The following is a 14027-nucleotide window of genomic DNA, read 5'->3' on the forward strand; positions in this document are numbered from 1 at the left end:
CCCCCCCCCACCTAGACTCTAGATTCTAATAGATGCCACCCCCACCCCCACCCCCGCACTCTGGGTGAACCTATGGAAAATCTGAGGAAACAGGGCTAAAAGTCACAGTGGATGAGGACAAGAAAAGGCCTTTCAGTCCACAATTAAGGAGAGGGGAGAATATCTAGGGGAGATTTAACAGGTTTACTGAAATAAACAGCCCCACCACCTCATACTCTCCAGATTACAGCTTTGACAGTGGGAATGGGGAGCAGGAGGGGGAAATATCACAGATGAAGTACAAGGGGAATTCAGAGAAACCTTCAAACATTTGATCCTTTCTGCAAAGATGCTGGCAAGCTCTCTCTTGCTTCTGCTTTCCAGAGGAAAAGATGAAAAGGAGGCTCTAAAAGAGCTAAAACTTTTGAAGAAATTATTTAAGCAGGAGACCAGCCCATGAAGGATGGCATTCACAAGAATGATTACTTTAGCTGATGAATCTTAAAGCTGCAAGTGCCTCAAGTCCTGGGTGTGTGGATAAGTGCCAGGAGGGGTCTAGAGGGTGTAAAGAAAAGAACTCTGAAGTGAGAATGAGGAGACCTAGCTCTGCCACTCAATTTCCTTTTTCCACTACCATAGGGCAGTATCAGATTAGGAAGGTAGGACAGAGATCACAAACTCTTGCACAGCTAGAAGAGACTTCAGAGGTTTAGTCCAACCCCCTCATATTAAAAAATGAAAGGAAGGTGGCTCAGAGGAATTTGATGACTTGCCTATGGTTACACAGGGTACAGCAAATCTGAGATTTGAACCCAGGATGACTCTGAATTTAGAAGTCCTTCCATCATACCACACTGATATCTTATTTACTCTTCCATTTCTTTCTTTTTTAACCCTTACCTTCTGTTTTAGAATCAATACTGATCTTGGTTCCAAGGCAGAAAAGCAGTAAGGAATAGGCAATGTGACTTGCCCAAGGTCACACCTAGGAAGTATCTGAGACCAGATTTGAACCTGGGAATTCCCCATCTCTAAGCCAGGCTTTCAATTTCCTGAGCCACCTAGCTGCCTCAACTCCATTTCTTTTAAACATAGTGTGTTAACTTCAAAACACCATCTGTAAAGGCTTCACCAGCCAGCATGTATATCAATGTTTTGCCTCATTTGAGCCTGGATTTGAACCAAAGTCTGACTCTAGGTTGAGTCTTCTCTTTCCATTGAGCTATTTAACTTGGTCTTGACTAGGCCAGGAAATAAATTAGTCAATTCTTTGGGGATTTTCTTCCAAGTTTTATTTGAGAATTTTTAAAGTGTTTTTCCCCCTCTACCATTTTTCTATCCCTTGTGAAATATCAGTGTGTAATTATTTCCCAATATGGAATACGTGGAGATAGAAGTAGGAATCAGAGATACTTAAAAATTTTTTAATTATTTCATAAGATTTCCTCTACTACAAATTTAATAAAAATTACACTTTCCTTCAATAATAGTTGGCATTCATGTAGTTCTATCAGTTTAAAAAGCACTCTTTTGGCAGATAGTACAAATATTAATATCCTGATTTTTGCAGATGAAGAAATGGAGTCTCAGAATATCTGAATTGTTCATAGTTGCATGGCTAGCAAGCAGAACAGTCAAGACTATAAGCTGGGTTTCTCTCCTCATAGGTCATTACTCTTTCCATTTTAACACACTATCTCTGAAATTAACTTATGTTGATAAAGTACTTTATGGTCTCCAAGTGCTTCCCTGTATATTGTCATCTGATTCTCACAACACTATCCATGATAGGTAATAGTTTTATGCATTATTGCCCCCATTTTATAAGGGATGAAAACATAACTTGATGGAGATGTTCCTTGCTTGAGGTCGTAGAGCCTGTTGGGAGTGAGGTCTTGATTTACAGTCCTTTGACTCTAGTTTGGGTGTTTAGGTGTTCATTTTAGCACTAGAGCCTGGAAGATTGAATCCAAATGACACTCTTTGCTTGAACTGGTGTCATTTCCCTACTTTTTTCACTTTGGGGTTAGAGTTTCTTTACAAAAGCATAAAAGAAATCTAACCCTGCTATGTTTTTTAAAATTAGAATTCAGCTCTATGCACAAAAATTAGTGGACTGTTTAGCACTTGATGGACCACCGTGTGAGAAGGAAAAATAGAAAATGGAGCATCTCTTGGTAGAAAGCCTTTTTAATGCTCCTGACATAGGAGCTGAAACTTTGCCAAACCAAAGGTATGAAGCAGGCTGTCTCTACTTATGGCTCCATATTTTTATGAGTATGACCTCTCTAGAACAGATAATTTACTACAACTGCCTTCATTACATACCACCATACTTTAATGTCCAGGACCAAACAAATAAATGTATCTGAGGGATAACCTTTCTCCACTCTCCTCCAGAAAAAGTATGGTATGTAATTTCACTAGATCTTAAATCAACCTTCAACATCTTCCCATGTTCTTACAACTGCTCACAGTATTAAAAACCACAGTAGCACTTTTATGGTGACACCCTGCCTAGGACCAATCTGAGCAGCTCCAGCAACCACCTGCTGCCCTGTCACATGATACATGGTTTGATGACAGTTTCTAAACACCTTAGACATAGAGGGCGTGGACAACAGGCATATTTTATCTCTAAGAACTTAGTTTTAAAAGAAATGACCAAATGACCATGATATTAAAACAAAAGGAAGGGAATCTATTTTTAAAGAGTTTACTCTATAATTACTATTTTACAATAACCTTCAAGAAAAAAATGTTCTTGAGGGAAAATATTTTTTAAAATAACGGTGTGTATGTAGTTTCAAGTCAGAGACTCTAAACAATCATAACTAAAGGTGAAATGCAAGACGTGTGAGTCACCCATGAACTGTGTGAAACTGAATTTAAGGATGACAGTATAGAATTACTGTTAAAAATTGTAAAGGCTTTTCACATGATCTAGTTCCACTCCTTCCCAATAGAGAAATCCCTTCCACAACATTCCTGATAGAGATCTAACTTGAGGTACTTCCAGAGATGGCAAGCTCTTTCATTACCTTATAAGGCAAACCATCTGATTACCAATAAACCTAAGTAGTTAGAAAGTTCACCTTTATATTCATCTAAAATATGCTTCCCTGTAATTTCAACTCATTGGCCTCAGTATTATATTCTGAACCTATGTGACATTATTATTCAACTTACACATTATGTCCTTTCAAATGTTAGATTAACAATGATTACATCCGCCCTGTTGGCTCTTTTCTGGACTGAACATAACTTAGTGTCTCCAAAACACCTCTAAGACTAGGACACATTCAGTTCATTAATTCCCATAGAAAGTCACATGTTTTCCCATGGGCAGACTGAGCAAACCCGGCCCTGCATCATGTCATTCTGATCAACTCAAAGGCCAAGTTCCAGTTTGTTCTCCTTTCTGTTATATTGCAGAGACTCCCCTACCCCCCCAAAAACATGGCAGCTAAGTGGTACACTGGATAGAGTTCTGGACTTGGAGTTGGAAAAACATGAGTCCAAATCCAGCCTTGGACACTTATCAGCTACATGACTCTGGGCAAGTCACTTTGTCTCAACTGTAAAATGGGAATAATAATAGTACCTATTTCACAGGGTTTGTTGTGAGAATCAAATGAGATAATATTTGTCACGGTAAGCACAGCACCTGGCATGTAGCAAGCGCTTAAAAATGCTTATTCCCATCTTTTGACTTCTGTCTCTGCATTTTTGTTAATAGCTACTCCCTTCCTCTTGAAATGCAAATCTTGCCAAGCCTTCAAAGTCCAGCTCACATTCTGTTTTCCTTCACATAACCCTCCCCTTTTCCATATTTCTTTTTCATTTCTAGAAAGGGACATGACCAGTAGAAAGAATGTTGGACTTGGAATCAAGAATATATCAGTTCAAATTCTGCCTTTAATGCTTAATATCTGTGTGCCCCTTGATAAATCATTTAATCTGAGCCTTAGATTAATCATTTGTGAAAAGGGGGCAAAACTTGTAGTATCCAACCTGGAGGGTTGTTGGGCTCAAGGGAAATAATACACGTTATTTACATTATTATATGCTATATGAACTCAGTTGTTATGAATTCCTATTGATCTCCATGATCTTGGTACATGATCTGACATTTTATGAAAACTATTATGAATTTTTTCTAATTGTTTCATTGCCTGGGCCCAGGGTCACAGACGGCCAGCAGCATCTGCGGCACAGCTTGAACCCAGGTCCTCCTAGTTTTAAAGCCAGCTCTCTATTCACTACAACACACTTCCTCAACCAAGGCAAAAGTTAGGGATAATTATTTTTATAAACACAATATGGAAAAACCAACTCTTTAGCAGATCATTTTATATCCATAATTTATTGTAGTGACACACTGAAAACACCAAAACAGGATTTCCATACTGGGTTGGTTTCAATAGGCTCAAGTTTTGTGTGTGATTAGTAACCTGTTTTCTATTTAAATATGTCTTCGGCAAAGAGAAGTGCTGTATCCCTCCTGTCTAGGTAAGCAAAAGCTGGAGTCCTCCAAGGACAACATGCTTTTCTCCTTAAACAGGCAGGAGGTCTTATGGTTCTAAAAGCCTTTCTAGCAGCTGTATTAGTAACTGAGGATAAAGAAAATCAAACAATGCTTTGTGGCCTGCCCAAAATCCCACCCAGATGGACGTTGGGGGGAGTCAAAAGAAAGGAAAACAGCCACTGACTCTAAGTGTTTCAAGACAGTGTATTGTACTAAAAGGAGAAATTATCTTTACTGGCCTGGACACCCTAACACAAGGAAACAAAGCCCTGGCTCAGACGCTGTGGCCTCAGACAAGTCAACCTCTTTCAGTTCCAGTTTTCTCCAGGGTAAAATGAGGCAGCCTCTGGGGTCTGGTCCAGCTCCAGATCTACCACCTTCACTTTGGGCCTGAACATAAGCTAAAAAAAAAAATCAGTGAAGAAGAATCAGTACAAGTGAGGAGAGGATGGGGCAAGGAAAGTAAATGGGATCTTACTTCCAAGTCACTCTACCTTCTAATTCCCGAGAGGTTATATTACAGCAGATATGCAACAATGAGAATTTCATTTATTTATTCCAAACATCACATAAATTAAATACACATTTCCAATGAATATTACAAATATACATGAAGTGAATATTGCAGCATTTCAGTTTGGCTTCACTTATGCAACAAGAATGCCAAACACTGTTATGACAACATGGACCTGTCTGATACTTAAGAAATATAAAAGAGAAGGCGCAGATTAATAATTTATATTACACAGATGCAATAACACATTGTCTGTCTTTAAACAGGTAAGAGCATGATTTCATTTCAAGTTTATCTATATTAAAACTTACTTGTTCAAACCTGCTCATTTAATTATAAAAAAAAAATACAGATCAGATTCTTAATTGATACAATCATTTCACAACTGCAAAATTAAGGCGCTACCAATACCAACTCCACTAGCATGAAAGCTACATATGAATAAAGTATACAACTTTCCATCTTAGCAAGAACAGTTTTTCCATGTATTTCAGTGTGAAAACCGTGTGGGGGTATGCAATATGAGAGGTATGAAAAGTCTGTAACTGATCAGACTGTTAGTAGTATAAAGCTTGACAAACTATTAATGTTAAAATATTATGATAGATGGCAAAGGCCCCATATGGCATTTTAAAAAAGTGGTCCCTGAAAAGCAAAAAGTTTATTTATGTTAAAAATTGATTTTCATTTTCTTTCTAAAGCTTTTATTTGCCAATCCAGCCTCATTAATGGGGCAAACTACCTCGATGCGTTCAGGGCAGAATCTTGGTCCAAATTCCATTACATGGAGGTTTTCCATAGTCCTTGGCCTTAAGTACCCATTGCTGATATTTAATTTTTCTTGCAACCAAGGGCTTTTCTTCTGTTTCATGGTGGAGACAGGTGGCTACTTCATTGAAATGCCATACTCAAATTGCATAGTTGGGGTGGTTGCAGTCAGTCACAAGGCCTACTTACATACCACATTTCTACTTATTTGCCAAGGACGGACTTCTTCCATTAGCTAAATCCAGGTACACTTATGCAGGCATGAATTATGATCCCCAACTTTGCCAGAATGGAGCAGTGGCACTTTTATGTGATTATCTCATGCCAATATGTTTTCTAAAATGCAGAATATACTAAAGGCAGAACTATTACTGAAAGGCTATTCTATGGGTTGGTTGGTTGGGCGTGGGTCAACACTTTTTAGTATTTAAACTTTTTCTAAGTACTTCAGTTGGTCCTTTCCTAAGAATTAAAAGCATACTGTTTAGGATTAACTATCTAGCACCAGGAAGAAAAGGAGGCGAGAATCAGTAACATTTCAAGGTTCAGTGTTTTCTACCTGTATGGATGGCTCAAAATGAGAAATGCTCCCACTTCACCTACTCATGACTGTATGTCTCTGAATTAGGTTTTAATAGGCAACAGGAAAAGAACTTATCCAAAAAACATGGTTACGCCATTTAGTAGAGAATGATGACCAGAGAATTCATCAGCTGCCACTGCCTATCTGTGACTCCTATGTTATTTGATGGGAGAAGAGACTCCCATTTAGGAAAAACTACACCATGAGCACTGAAGAAATAGCTATTACCCATATTTTCTGTTTCAAACTTCCTAGACTGCCTTTTTGTCTTATTTCTAGCCCAAATTCCTCTTTCTAGAAAGTTACTATGTAAATCTATTTAGGTTCTACCTTTATTTGATAGCTAAGTAAATTAGTATGTACTTTTTGAATATAAATTTTGAATTGGTAGAAATTACCCTAACTTGAATGGTTTAGAAAAGACAACAGAAAAGATTAGAAGAGTTAGAAACACGGAAGTACTTCAATAGGGAAATGTAAAAATATTACAGTAAACTCTCTGTTATCTGGCAATTTTAAAGAATAGTGTGCTTTGACTTACAGCTACTACTATGGTAATTACATTCCAAAGACTTTTAACATAATAAAGTAACACCGAAATTTGATTCAGACATTCCCTCTAAAAGGACTTTTCAAAATGGATAGCTCTCACATATATTTAATCTCCAGTTCCTAAATGGTTTATTCACTGTAAAACATACTGATTTTAGCACTTATTAATTCTAAAAATGGGTAAACATTGTCCCATTTTTTACACAGTAAAAGAATCTTACCTTGGGGCTGCTGACACAGGTCTCAACATTCCATCTTTTCATTATTTACAACTGCCAAAAAGTCTAACTTCTGCTCTAGGAAAGAAAATTGTGGGTATCTTATTTTGAAGTAAAAGTGACTCTGCTTTGATGTGGTAATGTCATATTGTAAACTTTCATGACATTGCAGCTGGGGTCCATTTTTACCATGTATTTTTGCAACCTTAGACAGAAACGGGCTCATATGGTTAGACAGGGAGAACTGGAGAGAGTCTTAGTAGCCATTGCAGCTTCCTTCATTTTACAGATGAAGAAGATGAGGCACATCAAGGTTAAGTGACTGGGCAAGGTCACACAAAAATTGATGATGGAATCTGACTCGGGTCCTCTGGTTCCAAAGACAAGTGCTCTTCTGCTATTACCATATACTGTTAGTTCCAGCTTAAAGGTTGTTAAATAACAGAGAGCTTAGCTGTACTCAGGGAAGAAAAATTGCCCTTAAGAATTGGTATTATTATTATTATTATTATTATTATTAAATTTAGTACAAGTTAAAAATGCTCGCTAAAAAGGAAGAAAGGGCAGGAGTTGGTAAGCCGATAGGATTAAAACAATACTGTTTAAGAATACTCACTTCAAAATGAAACTGGAAGACCCTGGTTTCAAATAACCAGTAACACTAATTTTTAAGGAAGTCCTTAAGAATTGTGGTGTCTGTAATATTAGTAAGCAGGTTTGATCTAGTTAGAATTAAGATTTTCTCAAACTTTTTTAACACTCCCAAGTTTTGGATAGAATTTGCGCAAATAGAAGTTTGATATTTTTTCTTTTGTTTTTAACTTGAGGGGTTCCTTCAAATAATTATGGAGACAAACATAAATTTGGCTTTCTAGCAAGTCTCCTATCATCTAGGACTCATAATCAAATACTCAGCTGCTGGTGAATGTTAGACTTAGTATAAGGGACAGGTCTAAAATTGTGAACTTTCAACAGGGTCCTACGATCATCATCTATTTCCTTTGGTAGCAAAAATGTGTGTTGCTCTGATGTGCAGCAGCATTGTTGTATAGCATGTACCAACTTTTAAAGAATTAGAGAAGGAAGACAGAATTCATAGATTTGGCAAGATTCAAATAGAAATAAATGAAAGAGAGAAAAAAGATAACAATGTTAACTCATCCAGAGAGGTCTTTCTCTGAGAACTGCGAGCTACATTTCAACAGTGCAGAGGACACAATGATAGATTTTAAACATTAATGGAAAGAGCACTGATACAGATAACCCTTTTATTACTGACTACAAGAAAACTTAAATTTTCAAAAAGGTTACCAGAGTAATTATGCCACCGACAATAATTATATGCCTAAAAATGTCAATAATAATTGCAAATATTCTGAATTAAGATAGAAAATTTTTCATAAAGATACAGAATATTCAGTGCATATTGCTAATTTTTATGAAACACATATAATAAAAGCTTTCTGAAACATCAGCCAACTTGTTTTTGTTAGAAGATCAAAGACTTCAATGCCCAAAAAAGTTGAATACTATTACAGTTGTTAAATGTTTTTATTGATGCAATGTTTTAGAACTGATTTGGGCAAAACTGATTTTAAACTACATCTGTACTGAGATAAGAAATTCAAAATAAGCAAGTGAGGCACTTTAAACATTTGATCATTAATATTTTCAAAATTCCTTTTCTTAAAAGTATTACATGGCACAGGAACCCTTCATGTCTCTTGGAAAGATCAAATTTATCCCATTCCCGAACTTCTGCTTGTAGAAGTAGTTTTATGTATCGGAAACCCATACAACTTGAACTAAAGTAATACTGTCATTTTATTAAATTCCTAATGATCTGATTAACGGAGTGACAAACCAGAAACATTTGGTATTATGAAATATATTTTTTAAAAACCAAATACCATATACATTGAATGAGGATAACAAAACTTGAAGTGAGATTTGCCTTTCATTTACATAAAGTCCATGCCTTCTTTCATATGGAGAACATCAGTATCATGGACCAAGAATCTGTCCACATGCACCAACTGATATGTCAATCAGAACAGTAACCAGTACAGGTTAAATAGTCCTTTTTAACCAACACTGTTCCAAACATAATATGTATTAGGTTGGCACATACAGGCATCCTTCTCTAATAGATAACACCTGTTCTGATCATTGTCGGATATCAGCTTCTAAAAACAAGGGTTAAGAGTTGTAAGCTGGTGTTATAGGGAACTTTGCGGAATGCTTACACACCCACACTAATCACACACAATCACAAACTTTCCTTGCATCTGAATGGAAACAGAAAACTATTTGTAGCAGCTTTAACATCTCTTCATGTAGTAGTGGAGGGGTGCCAAACTCAAATCTGTTGATGGCTAACTTTCTGCTTATGAAAATAATGGTGGCCTAGACTAGTATTTCACAAAACACACATTATTCATTGAATTAATAAGACAAGGTTATTTATATTTTTTAAATGTTCAGTGGGCCAGCTTCAGCCTATAGGCTGCACATTTGACATCCCTATAAATGTAGTGAACTTCCTTGGTCTTGATGATTCCTTACCGTATAGCTAGCTCTTCTGACGAGATACATTACTTTTAGGTTTTTCTATTTTCAAAGTACACCTCTTTCAGATGTATTTTGACATTCATTTGATGACAACATGCAAATTACAACACTAGGGACTACTACAGGCTACCAAATACAGCTCTATTTAGTAGCTATCACTTATGTAGACATTACATAGCTTTCATTGGACAATGCCTTGACTACTCAACTTCACAGACAAGAATATTTCGTAAACACAAAAAAGGGTGGCGATGTTGTGTATTAGCAATGAGCTCTGGGAAAACTACTTCCATATGAAATTTTTTTCCCTCTGGCAAATACACCTAATTTATCAAGAGATTTTACTGTCAAGGGAATTCTTTTTCCCTGTCAAATTCAAACTGCACATAAGCCACTTGTGGTGTTCCAGTGCTTTGAGCACAGTGTATTGCAGGCTAGAAGCATTTACTATGAAGAGGTTTTCTTAAATTGTTTTCCACATCTATGAACTCCATTATAATTGTAGAATTACATTATAGAGGCTCAGGTTCCACCAGGATGGCAGGCACAGTGTTTTCACTTCTGAGTAGGGTTCAAAGTTTGGTAAATTGTCCATTTTGTTACCCTATAATTAGTGTGTCTCACACACCAAAATGGATGGCTATTCACCTGTGCTTGACACTTAAAAGCATAAGGGTTTCCAACAATCTTGAGAGACAGAAATCTCAATTTGTCCTCTGTCTGTTTATAAATTAGCCCTTGTCATCTGGGTCTTTTACGTGTTACAAATATTAATACACGCCTGATGGCAATTAGACGATCTTTAAGGGATGTCATACCAAGTATAGCAAGCTGAGCCCGGTTTTCTAATGGCAACACAGCCAGGAGCCACCAATACCATGCTGGACCACTAGGATTACTCTGAAGAAGGAAAAAAAGACAAAAGAAATAAGAATTACTATTTAGAAACAAATGCTGGTATCACTCCCACTACTCCTCTCAAACCAGCCTCTTGCTTATTACAAATGGGTTCACCCTTCATTGTAGGCTAGGTTCTTACTTCATCTTGTCTTCAAAATTCAGTTTACCTTTGGGCAGTCACTTATCTAGAAATAGTGGCTGTTACACAATGAGTCAGTCAGTCAACATTTATTTATGTGCCAGGCACTGTGCTAGAGATACAAAGAAAGTAGAAAGTAGAAAGTAAAAAGACAGTGTCTGCTCTCAAGGAGTTCCCAGTCTGGGGAACTCCTTCCCAGGGAAGAAAACATGCCAATTGTCATGTACAAATGAGATATATACAGTATAAAATGGAAACAATCAATGCAAGGAAAGTATAAGCATTAAGAGAGATTGAGAAAAGCTTTCTGTGGGAAGCCTGAAAGCCAGGAGGCTGAGATGAGGAGAGAGCCTTCCCAAAAAGAGATATAGCCAGTGAAAATGCTCATTTGGAAAATGCTCAAAGAATAGGCAGGGAGGCCAGTATCACTGGATCATAGAGATATTTTTTTTTAATGATTTCCTTCTAGGAAAAAATTATATCAATCAGCTGGCTCTAGAGCTCACTTTATCCTATTTTACTAAGATTCCTGCCAGGAATCTCAAGTAGAAATTCAGTCATCTCTGCATTTTACTAGTCCATCCTGCATTCACTCAGCTTCAGACTGATCTTCCTAAAGTACAGGTCTGACCATGTTACCCCACCATTCAATAATTTCCAGGATCACAAACAATATCTTCTGTTTGGCTTTTAAAGACCTTCATAACCAGACACGTTCTCACCTTTTCAGGTTTCTCAAACCTTGCCTCCGCCCCTCCACTCAGTCTCTGATCCAGGGACACTGGCCACTTTGCTCCATCTCACAGAGGATACTCTATCTATAACATTTTCAGTGGTTGTTTCAAATACCTAAAATTCTCTCCTTCCTCATCTGACTCCTGGCTTCAAGTGTCAGCTAAAATCCCCTATAAAGAACCTTTCTCAAACACACTTTTAATGTTAGTGGATTTGAGTAAGATTAGCTATAACTTATGATATATTTATTAGTTCTATTAATAAGACATATCTATGTGTGTGTTTTGTGTAATATACATACATATGTGTGTACACACACACACACACCCCTTTTTGTACATAGCTGTTTGCATGCTGTCTCCCCCATTATACTACAAGCTCCTTGAGAAAAGGAGTTGTTTTTGGTAACACAATTCCTGGCACAGAGAAGGTGCACAAAAGATCTGAGGCAAATTGTAAGATATAAAATAGATAATTTTGATGACATGAAATTGGAAAACTTGTGCCCTTTCAAAATCAATATAACTAGGATAAGAAAGGGAACAGTCAATCATAGGGAAAAACTCTGCTTCAAATATCTCTACTAAAGATTTTGACTAAAGATGACTATAATCTGTAATTGATTTCAGTCTGTGAAGGGTGAAAAAGAACAAAGTAGTTGGATTAGGCAGAGAAGGAGGCTATCTAAAAATCCCAGGTAGCAGACCTGGGCTATTTTCTCTTCAGAGGCAGCCTGTAGAACACTAGTCCAAGAGTCCCACTTGATATGTGGCCCTGCCCCAAGTACAGAGAACTAGGACACTAAGTTAGATTTAACTTAAGGTCCAACAGCTATTTTCCTTCTTCACTGGGAATAACCTACTGTCACTGAGAGCCAAAGAATGGGTGGAACAGTTTGAGTCTTGGGTTTTATTTGGGGGTTTGTGGATAATCCTTTCTTCAACAGAGAAAGCACCTGATGGGGTGGGGGTAGGCTTGTCAAGATCAAGGAGTAAAGTAATGAAGATTCACTCCAGAAGGAGAGACATTCAAGACAGTATGGGAGGGATAGGGATAATCTGTGCCATATTCTCCTCTCCTCAGGTTTTACCAGTCTACTGGAGGGGAGCACAGCACCATAAACTCCTTTGCTACCACCTTCCCAGGGTGCATTCAGGGGAAGGCTCCTCCCCCCAGTTCCAAAATCATTTTCCCACTGTTAATTAGAAATTAATTTAGGGTTGCAAGCCAAGATGATGGAGTCTAGGCAGTCACCCAGCTGAATTCTTCTAATATTTCCTTTCAAACAACTTTTAATAATCTCCTCAAATTAAATTTTGGTGTGGCAAAGCCAACAAAAGGTTAGTGAAACATTTTTCCAGATTAAGCAATTTAGAAGGCTGGCAAGAGATGTGTATGACACTGGGGAGCAAGGCCACATGGTGGCTTTAGTCTCCTCACTGTGCCCAGCAGCAGCTTTGGGAGCTCTTAGCCCAGAGACATTAAGGGGAATATGGACATTCTGGTCAGAAAGAGATAACTGGGGATCCTTTGTTGGCACTGGGTACAGTTGGCACTGACTGGTAACTCTATTACTGATAGAGTAATAGAGTTCTGAGATCCAGTTTCTTAGCAGAGAAGAGCATTTGAGATTGGTCACCAGAAAGCATGGGCCCTGGTCACAGTTCCATGGGCCAACAGGAGCCTTAGCACTTGTAGCTACAGGGGAATAGGGGCCCTTCCTGGGTTAAAGACCAGATCAAGAAATCACACCTCTCCCAAGATAACACCACCACGGAAACACCCTAAACTTGCAGAATGCCAGGACTACCTCTGAAAACTACAGCATGAAAAAACCTGAAGCTAGTGACAATGCCTCCTCCAGCCCCTGAGGAGCAAAGTACAACTTCAACATAAATGTCGAAAATCAAGAAATAGGCTGGGAAAATAAGCAGAAAGAACTTGACCACAAAACACTACTGTGGTGGCAGAGAAGACCAAGACATAATCTTTGGAGAAAATCAACAATGTGAAAATAGCCACAAAGACTCAAAGAAAAATGCCAATTGGACCCAAGCCTAAGAAGAATTTCTGGAAGAGTTAAAGAAAGAGATAAGAAAAATATAAGAAAAAATGGGAAAAAAATGAGAGTGATACAAGAAAATTGTGAAAAAAGAATCAGCAGCTTAATGAGGCCCAAAAATAATAACCAAGAAAATGCGAGAGAATTGTGGAAACTGAGTGAATCACACTGATGCCATCTTCTGACTCAATTCTGAATCTAGCTCAGTTCCCTTTCTACTGAATTATAGCTCTAGTTCCAATTTCTGTCTTGTGAGAAAATGTTATTCAGTTACAGAAACTGTGAGAAAATTTTATTCATTGTTTGAACTCAGCTCTACATGGCTGGAAAACTAGACCACCTCTACCTGTTGTTTAGAGACCCTTAACTAAGGACCCAGGTTATACTGACCAGAAACTCAATCATGTTTGAAGATTGAGGCAAGGAGTTTCCTCACAATTCTACAACTTAAATAACCCATGTCTTGTCTGAAAATTGG

General features: G+C 37.7%; 1 protein-coding gene across 2 annotated transcripts in view; it reads right to left on the bottom strand.

Moving 5' to 3' along the window:
* Nucleotides 1–10454: 10454 nt before the first annotated feature.
* LONRF2 (LON peptidase N-terminal domain and ring finger 2) overlaps nucleotides 10455–14027 on the bottom strand; it is a 101837-nt gene continuing 98264 nt past the window's right edge. For both annotated transcript variants that reach the window (XM_044670432.1, XM_044670434.1), the window contains exon 12: nucleotides 10455–10613. In XM_044670432.1, coding sequence (XP_044526367.1) covers nucleotides 10455–10613 — 159 coding nt within the window. The remainder of the gene's footprint in view (nucleotides 10614–14027) is intronic.

The sequence above is a fragment of the Gracilinanus agilis genome, chromosome 3 (assembly GCF_016433145.1).
Source record: "Gracilinanus agilis isolate LMUSP501 chromosome 3, AgileGrace, whole genome shotgun sequence".
NCBI lineage: Eukaryota > Metazoa > Chordata > Mammalia > Didelphimorphia > Didelphidae > Gracilinanus > Gracilinanus agilis.